We start from the raw sequence: 26,326 nt of genomic DNA on the forward strand, positions 1-26,326 counted from the left end.
TTTTCAGCATTTTTTTTTAAATGCAGATCGCAAAGATATATTATTTTATGTAAAAAAAAAAAAAATATATATATATATATATATATATATATATATATATATATATTATATATATATATATATATATATATATATATATATATATCTACTTACTGTATTTTTTACATTAATATATAATGCAAATGATGAAATGCAAATATGTTTATAAAAATGTAAAGTCACAATATAATCTTAACTAAATGAAATCGCGTTTAGGGTAGTTTCGTTTTCGTCTTCTTTGTTGGCCCAGCAGCGATACTGTAGTTTAGAGGTCAGCTTTGGAGAATAAAGATGGCGGCCGCTTTGAGACGGGTCTCTGGTGTGTATTTTATGCATTTGCAATTTTAACGTTCATTAACACGCGATTTATCAAGCTGAAGTTTATTGCGGTTAAGAATGCGTTTTTTTCTTCAAAATTTAGAAACATCGAGCATGAAACTTGTTTAATTTGAATACAATTATTTGTATCCTTAAAAATGCTCCCTGCTGTATTCATCATTCAGACCAAGTCCAGTGCATACGCATCAGAATTGTATTGTAAAGTCATAGTGCAAAGTGAAATTACTGCACAGAAAATCTTGTTTTATATTTGTGCAAATAAATAAATAAATAAATAGATACGGCCTATTATGAAAGAATAGTGCTTACGTGTTACATTTTATATTTGTTTTCACACTGCAACTACTGAACCAGTGATGGATTCTAACGAGTTCAATAAGCCTAATACCGAATACAACAACAACAAAAGCTACATTAAGAAGCGCGTGTGTTAGTGTTTCTGTTTTGAGGGGATCTGACATTTCACTTGTAATTTTGAAAGACTGCGTTTTGTAAAATTGCCAGAAGGGGGCGCCTTTAGCTAAATGTTAATGTAGTAATACTATAATACAGTTTACTGTGGATTAGGGTTGGGGTACATTCCTGTTTTTCAAATCCAGTTACATTTTCAATTCCTTTTTAAAATCCATTCCCAATTTCAAACTTTTTAAAAATCCTATTAACATTTCAATATATTTCCTTTGTTAAAATCCATTTTAGTTAAGGTCATTATATATATCATTCTATCATTTGTTCACACCAACAAGTGCCGAAAGTAAAACAATTCTCTACATTTGTAACAAAGTGTTGTACTGTGACGAAAGTGTTAAACTTCGGTGACACTTAATTGACTAACAGTGACATCAATTGAAGTAATTTGTTGCCACTGTGAGGAACTCATTTTAAGAGCATACTGCTAATTGCAGTTTTGATCGATGTGTTGAAATTGATTACAAGGGAAATTTGAATTGGGAAGTGATTTTATAAAAGGAATCAGAATTGAAAAGCAGTGCAGTTACTGTTCTGCAGTGGATAGTATATATATATATATATACAAAGGTGTCAACAATTCTTTTTATAGTCAGTGTCTTTGCGGGTTCCTGGTATTAACACCTTAAACAGTATGTCTTCCATAACGTCAAAATATTCCTTTACAGAAGGGAAATTTGAATTGGGAAGTGATTTTATAAAAGGAATCAGAATTGAAAAGCAGTGCAGTTACTGTTCTGCAGTGGATAGTATATATATATATATATACAAAGGTGTCAACAATGTCAACCCAAGACATAATTGGGAGTTGAGCTTTGTCATACAGAATGGGGACTGTGGGTGCAGTCCTGTAATCAATTAGGAACCATATGGCCTCCTGTCATCTGTAAAATGTCTTTCTCTAAAATGGCTACTCACTGTTGAAGGCGTGTGCTTGTTTTTATGGTGGTGATTATTAGTAATTTAGATTCTGTAGACAAGCAGCTGCAGTGACATATTAAGTTGTCCACTGAAGCCTACAAAATGCACAAACAACACAGAACCAAATAACCAAGCAGTCATTTGTATTTATTTCTAACCATTTTTAATGTCTAGGGTTGCTGAGGCCTCTTATCCCTTTGTCTCAGAGGGGACAGGGTTGTGCCACACAGCTTGCCTCCAGGTTTTCCACACTGACCCTCGGCCACACCCAGAGGCCAGCGATCTGTTCTGCTGTCCAGCTGTCATCAGCCTTCCATAATCACCTGACCTGGACACACAGTATTCTCATGAAGTATGTATAGATTGTCATGTCACTAAATTGAATGTCAACACACACTACACTGTATATTTAGCAAGTACTGTAAGAATACACACTGTGTTTAATGACAAATACACGTACCAAAAGTAGAAATAATATTGTGGTTTTGAAGAAGGCTGTTTTTGTACAAGTGGTAGTTATACTTTATGTTTTGTAAGTAGGTACTAATTTTTTTTTGTTCTTTATTCATAAAAAAGGCAAATGTACACACACATACAAAAAAGACGCTGCAGTGGTCATGCATCCACACTGAATTACATTACAGGGTGTTTTTACTTTGCAAAAAGGTTTAGTCTCAAGCTCATTAGTGCTGCATATTTCCTGGCATTCCATTTGAATGGCTGTAATAATGACTTTGGCATCCTTCAGAGTTTGAATCAAAAACAAAGCTCCTTTTGTTTAATATGTTTTTTGAATGACAATAACGAGTCCATCAATCTTACGTGACGTACACTTCTATTCACTATGTAGGTCTAAAAAGTGCAGTTTTGAAAGAATGTTAAATTTAATTAACTGATACCTGGTAGCGGTTTGCTTGCCGGTAGTCTTTTACCGTTTCGTGACACACTTAATTTCTCCTCCCTTTTGGGGTGAAGCATATTACTGGCTGCAAATCATAGCACTCATTAGGGGAAGCAGATTATTGGTTAATCACCTGAAAGATGGTGTGGAAAGGGTGGGGACAATTTCTCTAGGGAGTGCAAGACTACCTGAAAGTAAGGCATGCAGAGTGCTTTAACCTTGAAGGGTCGGAGATATATATATATAAATAAAAATTAAAATAATTTTTAATCCCTGAGTTAATGTCTGTCATTAAGGAACATTACGGAGTGTGCGGCCTTAACTGTCTCGATCATTTTGAGTCATGGGAAATTGAAGTCTGATGGACTATCCCCTACTTATTGGCGTAAGTTAAGAGACAGTCACTTGCACTATAGACTTTTCCCTTATTGAGATCGGCACCTTTGTATATTGAAACATTGTTGTGCACAAAAGGTTACATTGTGACACGGTTTTCAATGTAACACTGAGATTTTTATATATATATATATATATATATATATATATATATATATATATATATATATATATCATATAATATTATATATACTTATAAATACTCTAAGATATAGATACACACACACCGGTATTTATTATTATTTTTTTATTTTACTGAAAATACATTAGAACAGCTAATCTAAGTTGTAATCTGTGTAGTTTATTAATTTCTTGTTCCTACTGTTGAAAAATTTTGAATTTGAAATGTTTTGCTTTTGTTTTGACAGTGTTACTCCTCTGCTTCCAAGCATTGTTCAGCCGGCCAGAACTCTCACTTACATCAGTCTGAGGAAGGGAAAGAGGAAGTCTGTGAAGTCCGTGGTCAAGAGGTTTCTGCGGCTGCACTGCGGCCTTTGGATAAGAAAAAAGGTAATAAAGCAGAGGGGTGACTGAAGTTAATGGGAAACCTTTTATCAAGTGGACGTTGTGTTAAAAACAACCAAACAAGGAAGCGCCTGCAAGATAATGCTAACAATTGCACACAGTAATTCTACATGATACAGTTCGAAGCAGTTGATTCTCTGGCAACTTAAGTCAAATTGCAAGTGTTTTGGTTTTTTTTTTTTGGTACAATGAGTTAATAACACCTGGCATAGCACTGTCAGTGTAGTACACATAACAATATACATGTTAGGGAGGCCATTTTACATTTGACAGACTATTTATACATAGGTGTCCAGTGTGAAAGTCATACGTTCTATATGTGTTCTTAACAGTTGGTTATCTTAATAAAAAACATCTATATTAAAATGTAATTATTTGGGATGCTTACAACATCATTGCCCCTTTTAACATGTGTTCTTAATATGTATTATTTTTGTATTTGTGTGTTTCAGGCTGGGTACAAGAAGAAGCTGTGGAAGAAGAAGCCAGCCAGAAAGCAGAGGCTGAGGCAGCATGTCTTCTGTAACCGGACCCAGAGCAAACTCCTGGATAAAATGACCACGCCCTTTTGGAGGAGGAGAAACTGGTTCGCCAATGACCCCTATCAGAAGTATCATGATCGCACTAACCTCCAAGTTTAAGAGACTCCTGTTGGACCGCAGTGCTACTAAACACAAGATTATTCCAGAGTGAAAAGTAGTAGAATAATTAAAGCCTATTCTTGCGTTGACCAGAATGTATTTAGAGGTTCTAGGGTGATGCAATAAATCACGTTGGTGTTGTTTTTTAAACCCTAGTAAGTGCATCATGTATTACTCCTGTACACACACCTTGTTCCTTCAGGGCCATACCCGTTTGGAATCTATTGTCCTTTGTCACAAAACACATATTTAATTTGCATAGAAACTCCAAACAGATAATGGATGTGGTGTGCATATAAACTGCCATTTCTGGTGAATTGTTTGAAAAGTTAGCATAAAATCTCATAAATATAAAAGAATTCAAAAGGGCTGTAAAGTGGTGTAAATAGCAAAGCAAATAATTTCTCAGCTAAGAACTACAGTATTCTTTTTATTTCTGCTATTCTGTCCTCAAAAGTGTGCAAGAACAGGGGATGTCTGCAAAACTAGCAACGCTAATATTAGGGGTGTAGTTGTTGATTGTCTATTGATGAACCACAATACTTTCTTTACATGACATACTGAATCATAATATACAGCGCGTGCGGTTCGTGTATCAATCAACATAAGAACATAAGAAAGTTTACAAACGAGAGGAGGCCATTCGGCCCATCTTGCTCGTTAGGTTGTTAGTAGCTTATTGATCCCAAAATCTCATCAAGCAGCTTCTTGAAGGATCCCAGGGTGTCAGCTTCAACAACATTACTGGGGAGTTGATTCCAGACCCTCACAATTCTCTGTGTAAAAAAGTGTCTCCTATTTTCTGTTCTGAATGCCCCTTTTTCTAAACTCCATTTGTGACCCCTGGTCCTTGTTTCTTTTTTCAGGCTGAAAAAGTCCCTTGCGTCGACACTGTCAATACCTTTTAGAATTTTGAATGCTTGAATTAGGTCGCCACGTAGTCTTCTTTGTTCAAGACTGAACAGATTCAATTCTTTTAGCCTGTCTGCATATGACATGCCTTTTAAGCCCGGAATAATTCTGGTCGCTCTTCTTTGCACTCTTTCTAGAGCAGCAATATCTTTTTTATAGCGAGGTGACCAGAACTGCACACAATATTCAAGATGAGGTCTTACAAGTGCATTGTACAGTTTTAACATTACTTCCCTTGATTTAAATTCAACACTTTTCACAATGTATCCGAGTATCTTGTTAGCCTTTTTTATAGCTTCCCCACATTGCCTAGATGAAGACATTTCTGAGTCAACAAAAACTCCTAGGTCTTTTTCATAGATTCCTTCTCCAATTTCAATATCTCCCATATGATATTTATAATGTACATTTTTATTTCCTGCGTGCAGTACCTTACACTTTTCTCTATTAAATGTCATTTGCCATGTATCTGCCCAGTTCTGAATCTTGTCTAGATCATTTTGAATGACCTTTGCTGCTGCAACAGTGTTTGCCACTCCTCCTACTTTTGTGTCGTCTGCAAATTTAACAAGTTTGCTTACTATACCAGAATCTAAATCATTAATGTAGATTAGGAATAGCAGAGGACCTAATACTGATCCCTGTGGTACACCGCTGGTTACCACACTCCATTCTGAGGTTTTTCCTCTAATCAGTACTTTCTGTTTTCTACATGTTAACCACTCCCTAATCCATGTACATGTGTTTCCTTGAATCCCAACTGCGTTCAGTTTGAGAATTAATCTTTTGTGCGGGACTTTGTCAAAAGCTTTCTGGAAATCTAAATAAACCATACATACTGCAACACATGACCATACATACTGCAACTAACAAATGGTTCTTCAGTGATAAAAAAAAACTGGTTTATAGTTAGTAGTGACTAGAAGTATTTAAACTTTTTTCACAGATATTGGAAAAAAAAAAAAAAAAAAAAAAAAAACTTGTCAAAACATTTGTTTCGAAATAGATTTTTTCTTTTTTTATTCTTACAGTAATTTCTACAAAACCAAGTTAAAGATCTGCTTAGGAGCCTACACACCAGTGGAAAAGGAAAAGCACTCCCACTCTATCACACTAACACTCAAGCCTTTGTTATGCTCAGACTTTTTTTTTTTTATTTAATGGCATGGTTATTTCAAATATATATACAGATGGAAATATGCAAAACACACAAAGCACTTTGTGGAATCCATTCTATAACAGTGAGGTCAATCTTTCAGTTTTACAGGGGCTGCATTGTTTAATTCTTTAAATCAAGTGGAGAAGTCAGGGGTACAGTACAGTTTATATAAAGTTCTGGCCTGCCAGACAAAAACAGGTATGTGCCGTAAATCTGGGGAAACCCCTAAAAAATACCTGAAGATACAGAACAAAAAAAAGACGCAGTCAAAAACCTTAAGACAGTTTGTCAATATATTCAAACCATACCCATTGTCAGTTGAAATGCACTGCACTTCCGCATGTGTTTTGCGGGGCTACAAACTTAAAAAAAAAAAAACATGCTGTATACACAAAAGTACAAAATATTATAAACATAATTTTGTACTTGTGTGGCTGTATTCACACATCACTTTTATTCAATGCATTTAAAATGGTGCAGTAGTGATTTTTTATTTGAAGTTTCCTGCAAAGGTTCATCATATTACAAATTGAACATACTTCTTTAATAATCTTTATTGTTTAAAATAATAACAAAACTTTAGTGTTACCAGCTGCTCCACACTTACATCTTTTAGTGCTGTCAATGTGAAGCTTTTATTCTGGTTTGTCCCAGAAGGTGGAGCTCTAAATCGCTGCCAACACACAGAAGATATAAAAATTACAACCCCTATTGGTCGATACACATTTTAAATATATACATCATAACAAGCAGTGAACGTCTTTTGTGTTTTAAAGTTGGTTACAAGATTCGTCAACCAGATCTACAAAACTTGTTCATTTAAGTTATCTAACACAGTGTTTTAAGTTTTAATTTTTAGAAATAAGGCAATTCAATCCGATCACTTTTATCTCAAACAGTAAAACACTACAGACTACACCAACTAGGTTTCACAAGTATGCTACTCAACAAAAGTCTCATATTTATATATGTCTATAGAGAGAGAGAGAGAGAGAGAGAGAGAGAGAGAGAGAGAGAGAGAGAGAGAGAGAGTTGTATTTATATATTGTTAAATAAGAAATGTCTTCTGATTAAAGATGTGTCTTCTTCTTATCAAAAGTGCTGTTGAGGATTTAGAAGTTATAGTGTTAGCCCACGCATCAACATCTTGACAGCATTTGATGTTGGTTCTGACGACTTTTGAAATTCTAGATGTTGCAGATTTCTACAGTCTGTCAAGAAGGCTAGCAATGGCTTTTCTTTTTCTCTGTTTATAATCGTTTCTAAGCAGACATAATAGCAGGTCAATGCTTGCCATAGCTACATCTTACGCTTGTTTATCCACGAAGTTGAATACATCTACTTTCTGAGGTAAAACAATAATAACTGACTTGTGCTGGGATTACATTCGAACTATGGAGACACTGTCCTATCTTTTCAAGGTTGGTTTCACAGACCCCACTTAACACTCATCTTTCCTATAGGGTAACATTAGGTAATCCATGATTAGTGCTTACTGAGTTTGTGAAACCAGCCATTAGTGTCTTTAAAAAAAGGGCCATTTCAAAACACAAATAGAAACTGATGAAAAATAATTATTGTTTCTGGCAGCGTTACCAGTTTCAGCATAACAATTCAAATGTTCTTCAGTTAATTAGTTTGTCTTTAAAGTCACAACAAGTATAGCGACGCCATGAATAAAATGTAATCACAGCTGTATAAGACCATATTGCAAAGAACTGCATGCTTTCACCATGGTGAGTTTCACACAGAGGAACGTGGAGCTTTTTTTTTTAAAGAGCTCAGTCAGCTCAGCTCAGGAGAAAAGCTTTAAAAGATGAAAACCAAAACAAGCTCAAAGAGAGACACATGAATTAAGAAACAACACACAAAAGAGAAACACTTAAAAAATGACAAAGGTAGCTAGATACCCAATGTGTCTTTTACTAACAAAGAATGAAAAGCACCAAGCATGGTTTGAGAAATTGAGCTTGAACAGTCACATACTCAATTGCAAAATCCTCCTATTAAAGGACTCTACTGTGGAGCCGGTAGTCTCTTTTCCTCAAATATAATTTTCTTTTATGTAATACACACCGTGTAAATACGCTTTGCTGGCAATATAAGGAACCTGGGGTGTAAGGGTGCTTTTTCAAAGTGGTTTCTAGTCACAGAGGTTAGATATTGCAAAGACCACAATGCTGCCATTCCATAATTCTAAACTACATTAATACTACAGCCAATTATATTGTAGCTTATAAAATGTCATTGAGCTGTAAACTACCAGTAAAAACAAATTATTTTTGTGATAGTGTATGAATTGCAATTGCATGCAACCAAAATCTACAATACTGTTTCTTACTGATGGGAGCAATTGGATTACCAAGGGAATAAACATGGACCATGCAAGAAACAACTTCCAAAGGGTGATATTAAAGACTAAGCAGGTTCCGAAAAGTACAGCGTTGTACGTCCCCATGTTTAAATAACATACCTGTATTTCTTTTCATTGTTAATATCCTGACAACTTTCTACACTTATAACGTTAAAGTCTATGTCAAAGCTCTTTTCAAAATGAATGCTTTAGTGCACTGATAGTGTAAGGATAATTGCCCACATTGTCAAACAGGCAACATAGCAATAACGATCCATGATGTGGTACAGGACAGAAAAGCCAGAGCACCTGTTAATGTTTTTTTGTTTTTAATTGCTCTTCCTACAGTGATTTAGAGGACACATCTCAAACCCCAGCGTGCTAGAGTGACCATTTAGAAAAGAGCTTTCAAACTAAAATAAACCTGAGTGTAAAAAGTTGTCAGGATGTTAACAATGAAAAGAAAAATGACAGGAACGTTATTTAAACAGTTGTAGCAACACATGGAGATGTACAATGCTACATTTTTTAGAATTGCACTGCTTTAATGATACTCTTCAATTGGGGCTTTGGGTTGTAACACAAGTTCCATTACTGTCTGCCCTGAAAGTGTTAATTATAGAAATCTGCACTGTGTGTGGCTTGTGTTTATTTCAATAATAATTGATCTCTCTCATGAGTGAGCCGGGATGGAGCAGTTTTGTGTCATATACTTTAAATCTAAAAATCTTAAAAGAAGATTTATACTCTGGGAGCCTGAGAATGGACAGCCATCGATAAAGTTGTATACAGTACAGTCTTACTGTCCCTATTACTTTTAAGGACTTTAAGGAAAGTCTCTACAGCCCTTTTTCCAAAAATGAAACATTCACTCTTATGAATGAATTTTGTTGCCACCACCATCAAATAAACAGCTTCCGAAAGCCCTTAGCTTATATGCAACTATAAATATTCATCAACTGCAAATATTTTAAAATAAGATGCTTCTCTTTTACTATTTCCAGGGGTTGGAAAGCATTACTCTTAGGCTACATTGTTTGCATCTCCAACGCAAGCGATGCATTCACCTATTCTAAAAATTCCTTCATTCCACCTTAACATTCAAGAAATATACATGTACCCTGTCTAAAGAGGTTGCTTGCTCCACAAGCACAAACAAAGGCTATGTGAAGTCACCTCAACAGCCAGTTCCATTTAGAACCTACCAAAGTCTCCAGACACTGTTTCCTGACTATCACTTCTCTAATTGCTAATACACAAATGTTCAAGCTACATGTGCTGTCATAATGAAGGTGTGTAAGGGTGTGCGTGTGTGTGTTTGCGCTTTGATTTCCATGGATAGAACAGACAACATTAAACATGCATGCATGATTTTTCACCAGACTATCACTATTTCCGTAGGGGAAAATGGCACCTTAAACAAAGCAAAACAAATACACACAAACATACAGCAAGTGGGACACTGCCATGATATATAATCTTCTCTTCAGGTCAGAAAATACCTCCCTGTTGCCCACTGTTGATGGTTTCTGATGAGTCACTGAAGTGTGCTCTCATTAAGGCAGTGAAGCAGTCTGGGTGGAGATGTCAATGGTAGCGTCCCCAGGCCCTCCCACAGTCACATGTTATCACTGTTTGAAGACGAGGTACTCATTGATCTGGAGCGAGGCCTCAGGACTCTAGGGGGAGGCTGTAAAGAGAGTTTAAAAACATCTGATCTAAGAAGTCATTCTGTAACTTAACACTGTTAAGCTGACAAGGCAAGTCCGCTTTTAAAAGAAGCTCTCCTATGTGGCGTTAAATGAAGTTATGATGTGAGAAGATGGTTTACTGAATCTATTCTCTTGCAAGTTCACAAAACACACAAACCAAGTCCAGAAGAAATATGGATAAGTAGCCCAAGCAAATCACCAAATATCATAACTGCAGGGCAAAGTCAATCTTAAGGGGAAGAATCGAGCACAAAATGATAGTAGATACATTTTCAATGAGCAGCTTGTTGGATTTTTCAAACTGCAGTGTTCAGGGCATGTCCTCCCTCTGCTGTAAGTTTCAATGGACAGCCTCATTGATCAGGTGCTGTATTTCTGTCTTTGAGCAAATTATTTTGCTCAAATTTGAAATGGAAAATATTAAACAAGCAAAGAACGAAACAGAAAAGAAGAGCAGTCCATCTTTACTCCATAGCACTGTCTGGTACTGATCGGGGTCTGCAAAACCTGTTTTCTAAAAAGTGGTAGTTCACCCCTTACTAAGATTTGTGAGAATATTAAACATTTAATCAGCATACTTTTCTTTGGCTTAAAAAACAGTGATTAGACAAACGTGGATTGACAATTGATTTTTACAGTTTAAATACTGTGTATATGTATACAGTAGTCTTACAATATGAATAAAAAATCAGTTTTTAATTGTTAGTTTTTTCCTCTAAAAACGGTATTTTCTAAATAACTAGGTTAGAACATTACAAACGTTATTTCAAACTTGTGTGACAAAGTGGTAGTTTGTCAACTGTACTAAACCAGACTGTATGCAGTTTCACTGTCAGCCACCAGGCGTATTTATTATTTGCATGTAAGTGTTTTCGTTCAAGTCCCACCACACACACAAACAATCCCCAAGCAGGTTTTTTCTGTATCAATCTAACTCTGCCTTTTTTTCCCCAAAGCACTTCTAGGGCCCCGACTGTGTAACATGATAAAAAAAACAGATTTGTTTTGATTACTTACAGGGCCACTTGTTTAGAGGTGAGAAGGATGGAAAAACACTGTAAATTTGATGTATTTGACAACATTTATTCGGCCAGGTCACACAATTATATATATATATATATATATATATATATATATATATATATATATATATATATATATATTATAATCTTTAATACTGATAATAATGGAATACCTACTTTATTTATAAAATATTTATTTTGAGAATAATCAAAAGTCGTGTTCATTACTGCTTACAAAGACAGTGAGACTAAACGAATGTTTCTGTCACTCTGATTTGCACACAATGTATCGTAATTTGCACAAACATACAGAACATTTAAACGGTCTTGTCAGGAATAAAATAAGGTGCAGAAGGTCATCATAAATTCCACGTTTATAGATGTATCTTTCTCTGTGCAAATATATAGAAAGATAGAAAGATATATATATATAATATATATAATTATATATATATATATATATATATAGAGAGAGAGAGAGAGAGAGAGAGAGAGAGAGAGAGAGAGAGAGAGAGAGAGCTATATTAAATCAGACAGTAGACTAAAGTTCCCCCTGTTTCACTTACTATAGGGATTTCAAACTGCTCGCTAACTGCAAACACAAAATATTAACAATGCGACCAACTCGTTATTTGAACTATCTCAAATACGCTAATCACACACATTCCTTAGTTTTGAAAATAACAAACCACTTCACTAATTCTTTTTTGTTTTGTTTGGTATCACAGCGAAGTTTTAGCACTCACAACACATGCCTCTTTACGAGTGATGTTCAAAAAGAAAGACTCGTTCGTGAACTACACGACTCATTGCGGTGAATCATGGGAATCGAATCAGAGTCCCGTCTGAATCAGCTCTTTTGATTCACCCAATGAACAAATTGCGTGGCACACAGGAGTCGAGTTACCAGCCTATAAAAACTTATGAAATGATTCAGAAATACAATATTTGAGTCCGGTGGTTCATTGTAACAAGGAAACCGGGTTGAAACTAAACTCTATGTGCCACGTTCTTGTGTGCAGAGGGTTAACAGTTTTGCTTCAAATAATTTGTATGTTTACCAGATGGTTCATACAGTATATTGCAGTAAATCTAAGCATATTAGACACCTTACTGTAAAGCCCATAAGTTTTTTTTTTTTTTTTTTTTTTTTTTTGTCAAGGCATGACATTACATTGGAAAAGTCTTGAGAGGTGACAAACACAGTTTTCTCTTTGCCGGCTTCCATTAGAGGAATCTGCCAATAAGCTTTAGTCAGGTCTAGCGTAGTGAGGTACGTGGCCTTCCCTAACCTCTCTATCAATTCATCCACTGGAAGCATCAGGTAGGTGTTGAATTTGGAGATTTCATTCAGCCTCCTAAAATCATTGCAAAAACGCCATGCACCATTTGGTTTAAGATCCTGACAATAGGGCTTGCCCAATCGCTAGAAGATTCCTCGATCACACCCAGATCGAGCATAGTTTGAATTTCCTTCTGGACACCCGCCCGCTTTGCACCTTCGTATCTGGCTCTGGAATGAGATCATGGGTTATTTTTAAAAGAACGCATCTCTATTGTTATACACCAGGGTCTCCACCTCTTCAACCAGAGTTATGGTCCAGAAACACTGTACTTAAATGTGTAAAATTAAACATAAAAGGCTTTATTTTTACATTGAGCACATATACAGCACAACTACAAATCTAAAAAATATAATAAAATATAGGTGTAAACGGGTATATGTACACACAGAACTATAAAACCTAAATCATTGTTCCTAATACTACAAAAAAATAAAATATAACATTACTTCCATTTTGATGGCTCCATTGTACTCTATGGAGGAGCATACGGTCTGCCAGCTGACTGTGCCTGCATCCAGGAGCTGTGCTGTAAACACAGATGCAGTTCCATTGAACACTATTGTGTAAACACATGGAAACTGGTACATACAAACCTGCAAAACCGAAATGTTTTTTTTTTTTCTAAAAGTAATATTAAATAAGAATATATAAAATATGTTTCATATTAGGCACATAAGTTGTTATCCTACCTGTCATTTCAGTTTGTCGTATGCATCTGAGTGCAGCTTGCCATATTCCAATCAAAATGACTACTTTCAAGATTAAATAAGTACTCATGACATTTTTACTCCCAGTTGCATTTGTGGAACAAAACAAAGGATTGTCTCCCAGGTACATTGAAAAATAAGCAACTATTCTTTCACTGAGTTGGAATCTTGACAAATCCACTATCATAGCAATCTCTGTCTCGTAGTCAGTCTACAAACAAAGGCTTGAAACGTGCTAGGAGGGGGCGTGTCTTGTTTGCTGCACTTTCAAAAATAATAGAATATTGACCCGCTTGGCAGTTCTAGGTAGAATTGTTTATAACTTTAGAATTTTTCCAATTCTGGCTATCAAACGCCATCAGGATATTTAATTCATATATTTAGGAAAAGTAAAAAATGGACATACATATACGATTTACAACAGCAGAGTAATTAACATTTTCAATGCAAAATGGGTCACAATGACCTACATGGCAGTTCTAGTGTTAAAACCATGGCTGTGTTATCAACAATGACTATCTTAATAGTGAGGTTCACACTGGTACTCACATTGCCTTTCTTGGTAAGAAGATGGGATAAAGCTTTCTCTTCTATGCAGCAGCGTATGGCAGTTCCTACGTGTTGTTTCTTCAATTCAATACACTTCAGCTTGACTCACTCACTGGAGTCCCTGTTTGGTTCCTGCAGTCCAGTACTTTGGTTTTTCTTTTCAGTTATTGTTAGTTCGACAGACTTGCTAATTTCAAATGTGAAATATAAACAACTTGACCAACTCGTTGTTTTAACTACCTCAGTGACGCTAATCACACACATTCCTTAATTTTGAAAATAACAAACCCATTCACTATCTTTTTAGTTTTGTTTGGTATCACAGACGTTTTAGCACTCGCAACACAAATGCCTCTCTACACAAGATATTTCCTGTTTACTTCCCCCTACCTGAGCCATGAGCTTCCTTTTGATTTTCTAGGAGGTGGAACTTCCTGTTCCCCAAACCAACCAACAGAGGCCAGCTAGAAGTTTCTAGAACCCAATATCATGCCTGTCTTTCCAGACTACCTGCCAAATTACACCCAAACTTTAAAATCCCAAATATAATGCACACCATACTGTATAAATTATTCTAGACTGGAGGTTCTACATCCTAACCTCCTCTAATTTATATAGTACCCCTCTATGACTTTGCCACACTCGCTTGAAGGTTAATGTTTGAGGTCACTACCCTCCTAAATTGCTTACCATGACCCCCATGCAAATGAGGCCACAGTCGAAATGGGTTAACTTCCTGCTTAAATAATAAACACATAAGTAATGAATCAATTATGTGTATTTAAAAAAATAATCTGCTAATTTTATGTTCATTCAACATTTCTATTAAAAAGTTTGTATTTAACTTTGATGCTCATTTTTAACACCCCGCAATTAATTGGTATTAGCAGATTGAGCAGCATCTTCAAATCTCTTCTGGAACTGTGCATCTGCTCAAAGCACATTTCACAATTTGGTTATATTGCTTATCTCAAAGACCAAAGAAGCTCTCTCTTCTTTTCTATTGCGATCGTTGCTTGTTTGGGATTTTCCATTTCGCAATTTGAGTAAAATAATTTGCTCAAAAAATGAAATAACCTTTAATTTCGTTCTTTGATAATCCGTAAATGCTCAAATAGCGAAATGCTTATTGACCGAAACCTGACTCTTAGTGTAACATATACATTTCTTTTAGTATTGCAACCAGGGGTTAATGTGTACACAAAAAGGTAGTGGACATTATAATTAAGGAAGAGGGGTGGTATTGTTATTTATATACAGCTCTTCACTGTATCATTGTCACCTGTCAGTCAGAAAGGTACCAGATCTCGGATCCGGCACAGATTAACCACTGGGTGTTTTTATAGTTCTGGGTTAGCTTACAGTACAGAAAACTTACACAATCAGTTTAAAATAATTTGAGTTCAAGTACATGCTCCTCGATATCTTATTATTGACATACAAAGCACAAAATAAAATACATTGAGTTGAACTGAAATTTAATTGATATTAAGAGTTCTGTGATTGTTTCACGCATGGGGGCCTACTCTCAAATTCTGTTATTTACTACTGTTAATGTTGACATTTAAACATTTGACGAGTGTATAAGAGACTCCATTGTTTGCCTTTTGTGTGCTTTTCTCCTTTCAATCCCCCAAAAAACAGAAGTAAAACTGGAGGACCCCTGGCAGCTGTGCTGTGGTTGTAAGTGTAAAACCAAACAGAGCTGTGGAGATGGCATGGGTTAGTCAGGGAACTCGAGTGTCTAACAAGCATCACCACACAGCCAGCACATGTACCTCTGGAGCCCTTCTCTTGAGCGGTCGCGGTTCTGGCTTAATTTCCTTTATATCATCATTAGCATCTTTGTGAGGGTGCACTAGAGGTTCCTTTGCGTCACACTGCTCGTTGCTTAACACCTCGTACTCTGTGGTGTCAACTTCATCACCTTAATTCCCATTTTCAGAGGCTACGTATTCAAAAAAGGAATTGGTTACATATATAAATCTCACACCACACAGGATCACAAGGAGAATCTTAAGTTTGAAAGGACTGCTTCCGAAGCATATCTTCACAGCTTTACTGTTGCTTGTTCCAAAGTCAGTGTCAATATACAACCATATTAGTAAAGGTTAAAGAATCAACAAAAAAAGTTTTTTTTTTTTTTTTGTTGTTTGTTTTTTAAATGGAAAGCTACTTTTAAAATGAGATGGACTATTGTTCTAACAAATAACTATAGAACCTTCCGACAGTTACTGTGAAATATTATACTCTTTTATTAAGGCAGTATAAATGTGCTAAATGTCCTCATGCAAAGCCAATGTGCCACACTCAATCAATACTGGAGAATGCTCAGTGGGTGGCACAGGGATATTCAATCCTGGGTTTAATATAACCTGGGATGATACTAAATATAATACACCTCTATACAGTGTCTGTAGAAGCTGCACAGTAGACAGGAAGGAGGCATTCAGAAATAGCAGGAAAGCCAGCTTCATATATATATTCTTTATTCACCAAATCAGAAATCAATAGCTAGATGTCAAGAATAACATTTAAGGACTCCTGTGGCAAAGTGCCAGCACCTGTGTGTATTTTGTGTTATACGTTGTGTGTTAATGTTGGTGTATAGTCATTGGTACACGGGATATAAACGGGTCTGTATAACACAAGTGTTTAAAATGTATATTTGTATTTAGGCACGAGGATTGCACAGCACTTCACGTGCAAGTAAAACGTAATAATATGTGAGCACGAGGAAGTGCACTTTATTAATTCACATGCAGTTGTACCGCGACTCCAACTGAAAGACTGATTAGCAATTGAGTCTCAGTACAGCTGCATAAAAGCTACATGTTTTCACCCACTCGGGGTTGTGTGTTCGGTGAGTGGAGAATGGGATTGGAGACGGAGGTAAAGAGAATAATAATAATTGTTAAAAAGAAGTTCACCATGTTTTGTCTGTATAGTCTGTTTTGTTTGTCTTTTTGTTTTGGTGACGACTGCCGTGTCCTCTGTTTTTTGTTTGTTACAAGCGTTTATTTTCTGTCTGTTCTGTTCACTCATTAAATGCTGAGTGAAGCCATTCGCTCAGCTCTACCAAACTCCACCTCTCTCTGTTGTTTATTTCCTGTTTCTGGTCTGACGTCACCCACTGCAGCCGTCTTTGTGACATCTCCATAACCTGTTTTCTGGCATTAAAACAGGATATCCCCCCTCCGCCTTGACATTTTAAATGTTTATAAAGGCATGTTAAACATTTGAGAGAATGAGGGTTGGTCGACTGACTCCTAAAGTTATCAATTAATTAGCTTCCCTGTGAATGTGCCTGTACAAACGTACAACAGTGTATTATACAACAGAAGTGTGGGACAATGATCATGTACAAAGTGAGAGTTTTCATGGCTGTTTCCTTCTTGAGGGACAGCTGCGATGGAAAGCACTTGCAGGTTAAAGTGCAACCTAAAAAAAGGAAGCTTGCGCAATGCATGAAACTCAGGAGCCACTGTCACTGCACCACTCCCTAACAGTGAAAGAACTGTGTAAGGAGCATTTATCAAGGGGTGAAGGCACACAACACTGCAGTCTCCTATCTCCTTTAATACTCCTGGTTTACTGCAGGTGAGAGTATTTAAAAAACACACAAACTATGTAATTAGCTACAATTCATTTGTACAGCCTCCTTGAGTGGGGTAACAGTGAGCAATGTAAACAATGACTACAGGGCAGTTCCACCTACTGCCCACAGGCAGAGCACAATTGGGCCCTATATGTTATTAACAGCAAATACATTTAAGTTTTTTTTTTTTTTTCAGACAAAGAATTAGGGCTACCTATCCATTGTGTATACAATGCAATACAAAACTGCAGAAGGTCTGCCTTTCTCCACCTCATCATAGTTCTAGTGTTAACACAGCGGGAGGGACAGGAGGGCTTTTATTAACAATAAAGTGCAGTTTCCCAAATCAGTAATTCCTAATGTGAGTCCAATGGAAAATAATCAAGCACTTAAGCAGTCATTCATTTTGATGTGTTCTTTGAAAACCAGTCCACGCTGAATATCGCACCGTCTGCAGTTCTGTTAAGACTACAGTGCAAAGACCCAGCTGCTACTACCTGCATTATCCAGTACTTATCAAGTCAGAAAGCCCACCAGGTTGTTTAAGTTACTGAGCCTCTGTATGGCTGTATTCAGGTTTGAATCTGAATTGCAGTAGCCTCAGGGATCCTGTCCACTAAGCAAGGTGAAATTGTGCTTGTTGGGGTGGCATCGGTCCCTATGTTCAACCATATTTTATTTGATCAACTTGCACTATTTGTTTGCTGCATCTGAAACCTCCCCTTTGATGGTTTGTTTTATTGTCAGTTCACAGCAGTTAGTAGCCCAGCTCTGAACAATGTAATGAATGTAGCATAGTAAAGTAAACCACAGCACCAAACCAAAGTCACAGCACTCTGCGATGCACTCTGTTTACGACTCAAGTGAGCATAGCACACTAGTAATGCCCTGTATTTAAGCACCTCTAAAATTCAAAGCATTCCTATTACACTTACACGGTAGCAGTTCCAGCATGTTTCCACAGAGCAGAGGAAGGAAAGAAACATCATTAAAAGTCACATCACGTTTTTTTTTTTGAGCTACAAAGGCCATTAGTTACAGCATGCACTCTCCTGCTCACATACTCTCAACCAACCCTAAACAGTCCAAAGGACTTTGCAATGCAATACAAACTGATGTTTCATGCCTTTAGGTTGACATTAATTGCAAACCTATGCAGTGAAAATGTTTTAAATGCTTCCCAAATGGCAACCGGCTCAGAGGTCCACCGGGGCACACTTTTTGTGCTTATCTCATGCCGGCAAAACATCGGAAACAGGAAAACTGAGCCCTGAAAGGTTAGGCTTTAGGAAAATGATGAGAAAGGCAAACTGGAATAAATTCAAACAAACAATAACACTGACAGAAACAGGATGTCACTTTATATATTTATGCTGTCTAAGGGGGGGAAAGTGTTAAGTGTGTGTGATTTCTGTAAATGTGGTTTCATAGCATCGCAGACTTGTGTGTGTGTGTGTGTGTGTGTTGTGTGTGTGTGTGTTTCAGCTTTAAAATTATATATATATATATATATATATATATATATATATATATATATATATATATATATATATATATATATATATATATATATATATACCTCACGAATCTGTAACTCTTCACACTTGTCTAGATAAAAAAAAAAAGCTCAGTAGTTAGAAAGAAAGAGTGGCTCAACAGCCAAACTATAAGAAATAGTGTACATTCCAGTTATGTTCCCAAGCATATGTAATGTAATGCTGTAAAATTATATCTGAGAGTTTAGAAGCCAAACCCATAACAGCCTGAGTTTTTACAGGGTTTACTTATAGATATACATGTTAATGGGCTGTAACAAAAAGGTGACTACTTAATAAAATCTACTTTTTCAGAACATTAACAGAAATTTGTTGCAAGGACTGGGAAAAAAATCCTAAAGGAATGACTGTGAGGAAAACCAAAATTAATGAAATATGCTTCTATTTCCAGGCCACAATTTATTGCCAAGACCCCCTTGAAAATCAAGGGTAATATCCTGTTTAAATAAATATATTTGAATAGGAAAGCTGAAAACACACACACACACACACACACAAGTCTGCGATGCTATGGAACCACATTTACAGAAATCACACACACTTAACCCCCCCCCCCCCCCCCCCCCCCCCCCAGACTTTGTGTCAGTTTGTCCAAGCAAACTCATTTAAAGCGTAACCTCAGCATTACAGCAAACAGAACTTTGAGCAGTCATTGTTATCGGTTTCACTGTGGTCTGCCAAAATTATGGATTAGCTGAGGTGTTGCTAAGACAATGACAATCCAAAAGGGGTAAACATTAAATGTACAATCAAACAAACAAAACAAAACAAAAAAACTCCCATACATGTCACAGCCATCCCGGGCGAATCAAAACTTGAACACACACACAGATTCAGCAAACTAGAATCTCTTTAAATGCAATCTATTAGCTTTGTAGAGACATTGCCTGGGAGTTTAGGGTCTGCTTCATTGTTATAAAAAAGGGATGAAGTTGATATCTAGGATAAAGGATGCAGTTTTGGCTGGTGTCCAAGCTGCAACGTGTATTAGTAGCTTAGCCATTTTTTCACTCAAAATGTCGTGCTTACCTCACCTGAGAAGAGGCCGCAGTTAGAGCAGTGTATACAAGCTAGAGCAGGGGGGATGCGTAATTAATTAAATACAATATACTGAGCATTTTCTTATTAAATAAAAATAAAAAAAAAGTGAATGCGATAGCCTAAAATACATTGCGACCCTGGCTTTTAAATGCATTTATCACATGATCTGATGTATTTACTTATTTATTTACATCTCAAGATTTCTTCTTCAGATCCACTTCTGGTAAAGTGAACTTTCTGCAACACGTGGCTACATAACACATTATATTTCTCAGAACCCCTCTACTTACTCTTTAAATCACCAGTCAAAGTTATTAGTGGTTATTATTGACAATATTCATACAACTATGAGTTACTTATTACATATGTTTTTTTTTTTTTTTAACTACCATTCACCATTCATGTGTAACCTTTTTAATTATTATTCAGTTTAATACTTCAACATAAAGTAATATACCACTTTGTTTGGATCTCTAGTTCATAAATCAATAGAATTCAGCATGTTTGCGGCTCAGCTGCTAGTACTATATTGCTGAAACAGAAGCCTGCCGTAGGCCCTCTAGATAAATTATTTGCATGGAGGAATTCTAATACATATATTTTTTGCTTGAAGACACTAAACATTCAGTGAAGACACCAATATACCATTTACATCCAGGTGCAAAATCAAATAAGAGCATCTGGAAAAGTGTTCAGGAGTGAACGACTTCAGGCTGGAACCACTGCTGTAAACATCTTTAAATAAACTCTGTTGGCTGTGAGCTACTTTACAGATTCAAACTTTAAGAAACTGTTGTAACGGGATTGTAGTCATCGCTTACTGTGTTCCTAGCCGCAGGACAGAAACCTGGAAATCAGATGGGTTTTTTTTTGGTTGTTTTGTCACGCAATTTCCACATTTGTTCATTTATAGGTGTCCAAGATCCAGTTATCTGCACTCACTGCGTGAAAACTGGAATGCCTCCCCTTTGTCAAGAATCAGCCCTTATGTGAACTGATCTTGTACATGAAGTTATAACGGCATCAGTTTTCCTCATACACACTCTACACAATATGATGCTAAATACGAACACTACCTCGAACAATGGAAACATACCTGAGGCTGTTTCTGATTTGCTCCTAGCAGTGGTTCTGGACCTTGGCTGTGCGGTAGGTGTCCTTGACGGGACCGGCCTGGGGACAGGTCCGGCCTCATCTCTCTGAATAGTTGAAAGGTCCTGCATGCTGAAGCTTCGCAGCCTCTCCGACAGTGCTCCCTGCCCCTGACGCACAGAACAGTTAAAAATTAGAGGTCAGCGCGTTCCACAGATCTTTGAAGCACAGCAGCCCTCAATTCATTGCAACAGTAAGAAATACCATCTCTGCCTTCTGCAGCTGTGCATTCACTACAGCCCGAGGACAGATGCTCTAGGGAGAACTTGCATCACACAGGCCATGTACATATCAACAAAATGACACTTCACGCTGCAAGACAGGAAAGTAATTTAATATGGAAACGACATGTAATGAGGGTTTTGTATTGATACAGTACATTACATAAACTAATCAGAACTATTTATAGACTCCAATAATCAGGCCGTTGTGTCATCTTTATTTTTTTAAATAAAAAATGGTAAGTGTATTTTTTAAAACCACAAAATTGAACACAGACAGTTATTTTATTTATTTTTTTGGATATGTTTCTTTAACATTACTTTTTTAGTTTATTTTGGAATTTCTTAAAATACTTTGCAGATTCATTATGCAGGTCTTATCAATTGCACCGCCCATTAAAATAAGAATGCATTATGAACTCATGATCTCTTCAGTGCAGTTCAATAACAGTTCATATGTAGGTACATACTGTAAAGAACTGCTAGCTTTTTCATATGGAGCTGTATCAGAGTAGCTGTGTCCATGCAAATGGACCTGGTCCAAATCTTAATGTTCAGTTTGGCAGAACAGTAAGTCTACCTTTGATCCCATATAATTGAAAGTCATTTTATGCACCCAGGCTTTTTCTGAGCATCACATGAGTGCAGCACAGTTTAACTGCATCTCTTCAGTTCTTCATCTTAATAGTAGCCGAAAACAGCACCTCCCCCAACAAGAAGGCTCTGTATTCTGTGCAGTGCCATTGCTCAGGCTACTAGAATAGATGACCGCTTTAACATGGTTGATGACACACGTACAATACTGACTGTGGGTTAATTCAGTGATGAATTGTAAGGGTTGCATTGCTATCTGGTTCATACGAAGGTCACCTCGATACACCCCGTGGTACAGTGTGAGATCTCTCTTTTACATCCATGAAGCAAAGATGGCGTCTGTTTGTTTCACCTGACAGAGCCCCTTCAGTCAGCATCAAGATGTAATTTTATGTCGTCTGAGTTGAATTAAAATCAACATGCGATTTGACATGCATAAACAATGCATCTCTTTACTTAAAGCAAAGGGAAAGGACACTCCTCAAGCACAGTTCAGCCCACAATGCCTATTATTATTATACAGTGCAGCCTATTCCCCTGGTTCCACACAATTTAAAAAACTCACAACTACACAATCTAAACACAGCATGGTATTTACCAGGCCCCTCACAGTGATGTATACAATAAATATGTATTTTTCATCAATATGAGCTGAGGGTATAGGGCTTAATGGTCATTTGAATGTATCATCTGAATTAAGCAAAGGTAAAAAAAAAAAAAAAAGAGATATCTGTTCTACAGGGTTACTGGTATGTGAAATAATAAAAACAATGGTATTTTTCATTCACGTTCTACTGCAGTTTTGAAAGAAGCACATGGCATAACAAACAAGCATTTAACTTTTTTATTTATTTATTTTTTTTATCTGGTACCATACTTGGTTAATGCTTGCTGTTATTGTAACACATTTCCTGTCATTAATAAACCAGCTTTTTTCTAATTACTGACAATGTAATGAATCTTTTCTGTGGGTGGAGCTGCAAGGGTAGGCCTGACTGTAGTGGGCAATCCATAGAATGAACACTGAGGCTTCACACACCGAATCACAGGCTATCACCTTTCATGTAACATTTATTTCACTGCTTCTGAACTACACGGTCCAGCATATTTTCCGGTTTCATACAATGTTGTGATGCTTCACTAATGTCTCGCTCTTTTAGACTGAGCCGACCTGTACCATCCAGTCCCTAATCTACAGTGGCAGTGCTCAATGTGTGACATTAAAAGGTATATGCCCTAAACAGCTCTTAAAAGGATCCTTACAACAAGCTTTGCAGTCAGTGACATTTGATCCCAAAGACACTGCTAAGATTAAATGGCATAGGAAATGAAACATTTACAGAATGGAAGTGCTCGGCCAGATTTCATTACATATAATCCCACTTGGCTGTCACAGATGCCTAAGTCCCTTGTGGGGACTGCTATCTGGATCTCCAGTCTAAAAGGGACATCAGTCTCAATGGGTTCTCCATGGTTAAAACAGATCAATTGGCGCTTGATCACAAAATCAACTGTGGTGCATAGGGTTAAAAACAATATTTAAAAAATGCTTTATTGGTTGAAAAAGCATTGTTAATTAATTAACTAATTAATTAATTCATTAAACAATAAAAGTAAACAAAAGGAACAAATTGCTGTTCTGCAATTCAAGTAGTTTTGAACGAGTCACCAACACAGACGAGTCACTAACACAGACCCTGATGCCATGCCTGACTGCAATCCTTAGACAGGCAGAGCTGGAATTCAAGCACAACACTACAATGCAGGATGCGTCAACATGCCAGCACATTGTAAGGATCTGAACCACTGCCTCGTCTTACAGTCACCCAGACATTAACCCCGGCAACATCACGTGCTGATTAAACTGCCCGTATCTTGTCTTTCAGGGGCCAGGTTTTAAATATTGCAGCCACATGTGGAGGATCTGTAACAACAGGGCATATAAACAGTGTAGACGTGCAAGGAAAAATGTGCTCCAGTATTCAGCATTTACCTACATATCCAACAGACTCCTTATAAAAAAATCAACGCTGCATATGACTCTAACTGGTCTACCTAATATTACCTTAGGTAAGATTGTCCAAGATTAATACTAATCAGGGTCTGTGAAACCAGCTGTGACTAGGTTTTATGCAGGTAACAAATAAGGTTTGGCATTAATGATGGGTGGCCACACTTTTTCATCTGTGCAAAGCAATGACTATTTGTGGTGGCTGAAGATGTTCAATAATGTCTTCTGTGAGGGCATTCTCCAGAACCTATCCATCTTCAACTTACTTGGAACTTCATTTAACAGGTATGAATCACTCAAGTACATCATTTTGGGATAAAAAATGTTTTGTTAAAAATACTAAAAAAGGATACTTTTGTTAAAACGTGCAGGTGGATGGGAAGCTTGCATATTGTCTGTGCTTATCTACATATGCAATGTGCTTCTGATCAGGCTGAAATCTAGCATAGTGGTTATTTATTTATAAACAGTCTGTGGATATATTTATTTGATGTAGAATTCACCCAGGAAAGACTGTTGATGCAATGCCTCACTTTCAATTGGTATACTAATTCTATTCAATCTAAAAGGACTGAAGAATGTGTTTGGTAATTAATGCTGATAAATCTTATCAGGGCTGCACTGTAATGCGTTGCAGATGGATCAGCTAACAGTTTCATTTTGAGCTTTATATTTTAAAAAAATCTATGAAGACATTAGTGTGGAGTTAGTGCTTCACACAGCTGGTTACCTTCCCTTCTTTAAAGTCGCCATGCTTGATTATTTCAAGAAGGTGAGATACCTGTGAGGAACAATCCGTTATTATGGCAACAGACCATGTCCCGGAGGGGTTGGTTAATTAGGCTTATGTTGAACATGCCTGGACACAAACCCAGGGCTAGTCCCACTCAAAATCCTAGGTGTTCCCTGACTCTCAGCTTCACAACCTCCATGATTACGTCTGCCGTTCCACATGCTGCACGCTACTATTCACTGTAGCTCCTCAGGACACAATGTAATGCTGCTATCAATCACTGGCTATTAGTCGTCTCTGAACAAACACCAGCTATAGGTTAGGTCTGTTTTTAAGAAATAGACTTATTACAGGTAATCAGTATTTTCTTTATACTAATTGCAAGGAACTTGAAAGATGTGTGTGTTTCTAAAAATGTATTCCCACTATTTGGTTCACACTTTAAAATAATGGCAGCAAATTGAAATTTATATACATTCCAATGTATTAGCTGCTATGTCTGTGGGGGTCCACTTCAGTTCAGTATGAATTTGTGGAGACAGTATGGGTATTTAAGGAATGCAAGGTTGCCTAAAACCAGCACGTTATTGTTTTCAACACCAAGTAGTTTTTAAATAATATAATATACATACAGGGTTGCTGCTACTAAATGATTGAGCTATTTCAATTAGATTTTCAAGTTTTTCAAGTATAATAAAAACTATTTTAATTCAGCATTCACACTTTCTCTGTCAGGTGCTGCATAGCTGTTTGCTGTGGTCCAAAGAGCTGACCTGCAGTCTATAGAATTGCTCGAAGGAGGCCAAAGAAATGTGAAGTGTTTGCTGAAACTGCAGAAGCGTCGACAGGCACCGGTGTGTTCATTTTATTTTAACCTGATCAACTGACAAGAATCGCCATTCTGCATGACAGCACTCAGCCATGCTTCGGTTATACTTTTTCCAGCAATCAACAGAAAGCTATTGAGTGTATTTAATGAGGGCTGAAGGCTACCTCTGCACTGCAGCTTCTATCAGAGTCAAACTGCTATACTCACATATAAAGTGATTTTGAGCTACAGTACACATACCTACAGTGTGAGTTACTGTTGCCCCAAGGCTATACTGTGTTTCAACAGCAACCAAGTGCAAGCTATAAGGATGAGCTTAAAAAATTACAGCATTTGAACTTTAAATACAACCATATACACCCTCTAAACATTTCATTTAAAAAATAAGCAGATTAAATGAGGATATAATATTATAGAACGGATTACACGCCATTTTTGAAAGCATTAAAACTACTGTATATGTACATTTATTAAATCAAGTATAATAAAATTCAAGGTCATTAAACAGCATCAGGACATCTAGCAAAGTATGATAAATAGGGCTTTTAAAAAAATAACCACATGACTACCAGCAGTAAAGGACAATCTCAGTAATTTGTAA

At 36.7% G+C, this 26,326-nt stretch overlaps 2 protein-coding genes across 3 annotated transcripts in view; one reads left to right on the plus strand and one right to left on the minus strand.

Annotated features, from left to right (window-relative positions):
* The first annotated feature begins 314 nt into the window (after window positions 1–314).
* Window positions 315–4,380, plus strand: mrpl35 (mitochondrial ribosomal protein L35). Its single transcript, XM_041278161.1, has 4 exons — window positions 315–358; window positions 1,942–2,119; window positions 3,433–3,574; window positions 4,042–4,380. The coding sequence occupies exons 1-4, from the start codon at window positions 331–333 to the stop codon at window positions 4,228–4,230; spliced, it is 537 nt and encodes a 178-aa protein (XP_041134095.1). The 5' UTR covers window positions 315–330; the 3' UTR covers window positions 4,231–4,380.
* A 4,562-nt stretch (window positions 4,381–8,942) lies between these two features.
* reep1 (receptor accessory protein 1) overlaps window positions 8,943–26,326 on the minus strand; it is a 31,851-nt gene continuing 14,467 nt past the window's right edge. The window contains exons 7-10 of one of the 2 annotated variants that reach the window (XM_041278174.1): window positions 21,282–21,447; window positions 20,179–20,214; window positions 15,769–15,917; window positions 8,943–10,344 (exon numbers count right to left, since the gene is read on the minus strand). In XM_041278174.1, coding sequence (XP_041134108.1) covers window positions 10,273–10,344; window positions 15,769–15,917; window positions 20,179–20,214; window positions 21,282–21,447 — 423 coding nt within the window. In that variant the 3' untranslated portion in view covers window positions 8,943–10,272. The remainder of the gene's footprint in view (window positions 10,345–15,768; window positions 15,918–20,178; window positions 20,215–21,281; window positions 21,448–26,326) is intronic. The other variant, XM_041278184.1, reaches the window with a different exon arrangement.

Source organism: Polyodon spathula, chromosome 2 (genome assembly GCF_017654505.1).
Source record: "Polyodon spathula isolate WHYD16114869_AA chromosome 2, ASM1765450v1, whole genome shotgun sequence".
Lineage (NCBI taxonomy): Eukaryota > Metazoa > Chordata > Actinopteri > Acipenseriformes > Polyodontidae > Polyodon > Polyodon spathula.

Coding starts and splice junctions, on each gene's coding strand:
- mrpl35 (XM_041278161.1), top strand. CDS start 331: ATGGCGGCCGCTTTGAGACGGGTCTCTG. Junction 359..1,941: donor CGCTTTGAGACGGGTCTCTG/GTGTGTATTTTA, acceptor TTTAATGTCTAG/GGTTGCTGAGGCCTCTTATC. Junction 3,575..4,041: donor GCCTTTGGATAAGAAAAAAG/GTAATAAAGCAG, acceptor TGTGTGTTTCAG/GCTGGGTACAAGAAGAAGCT.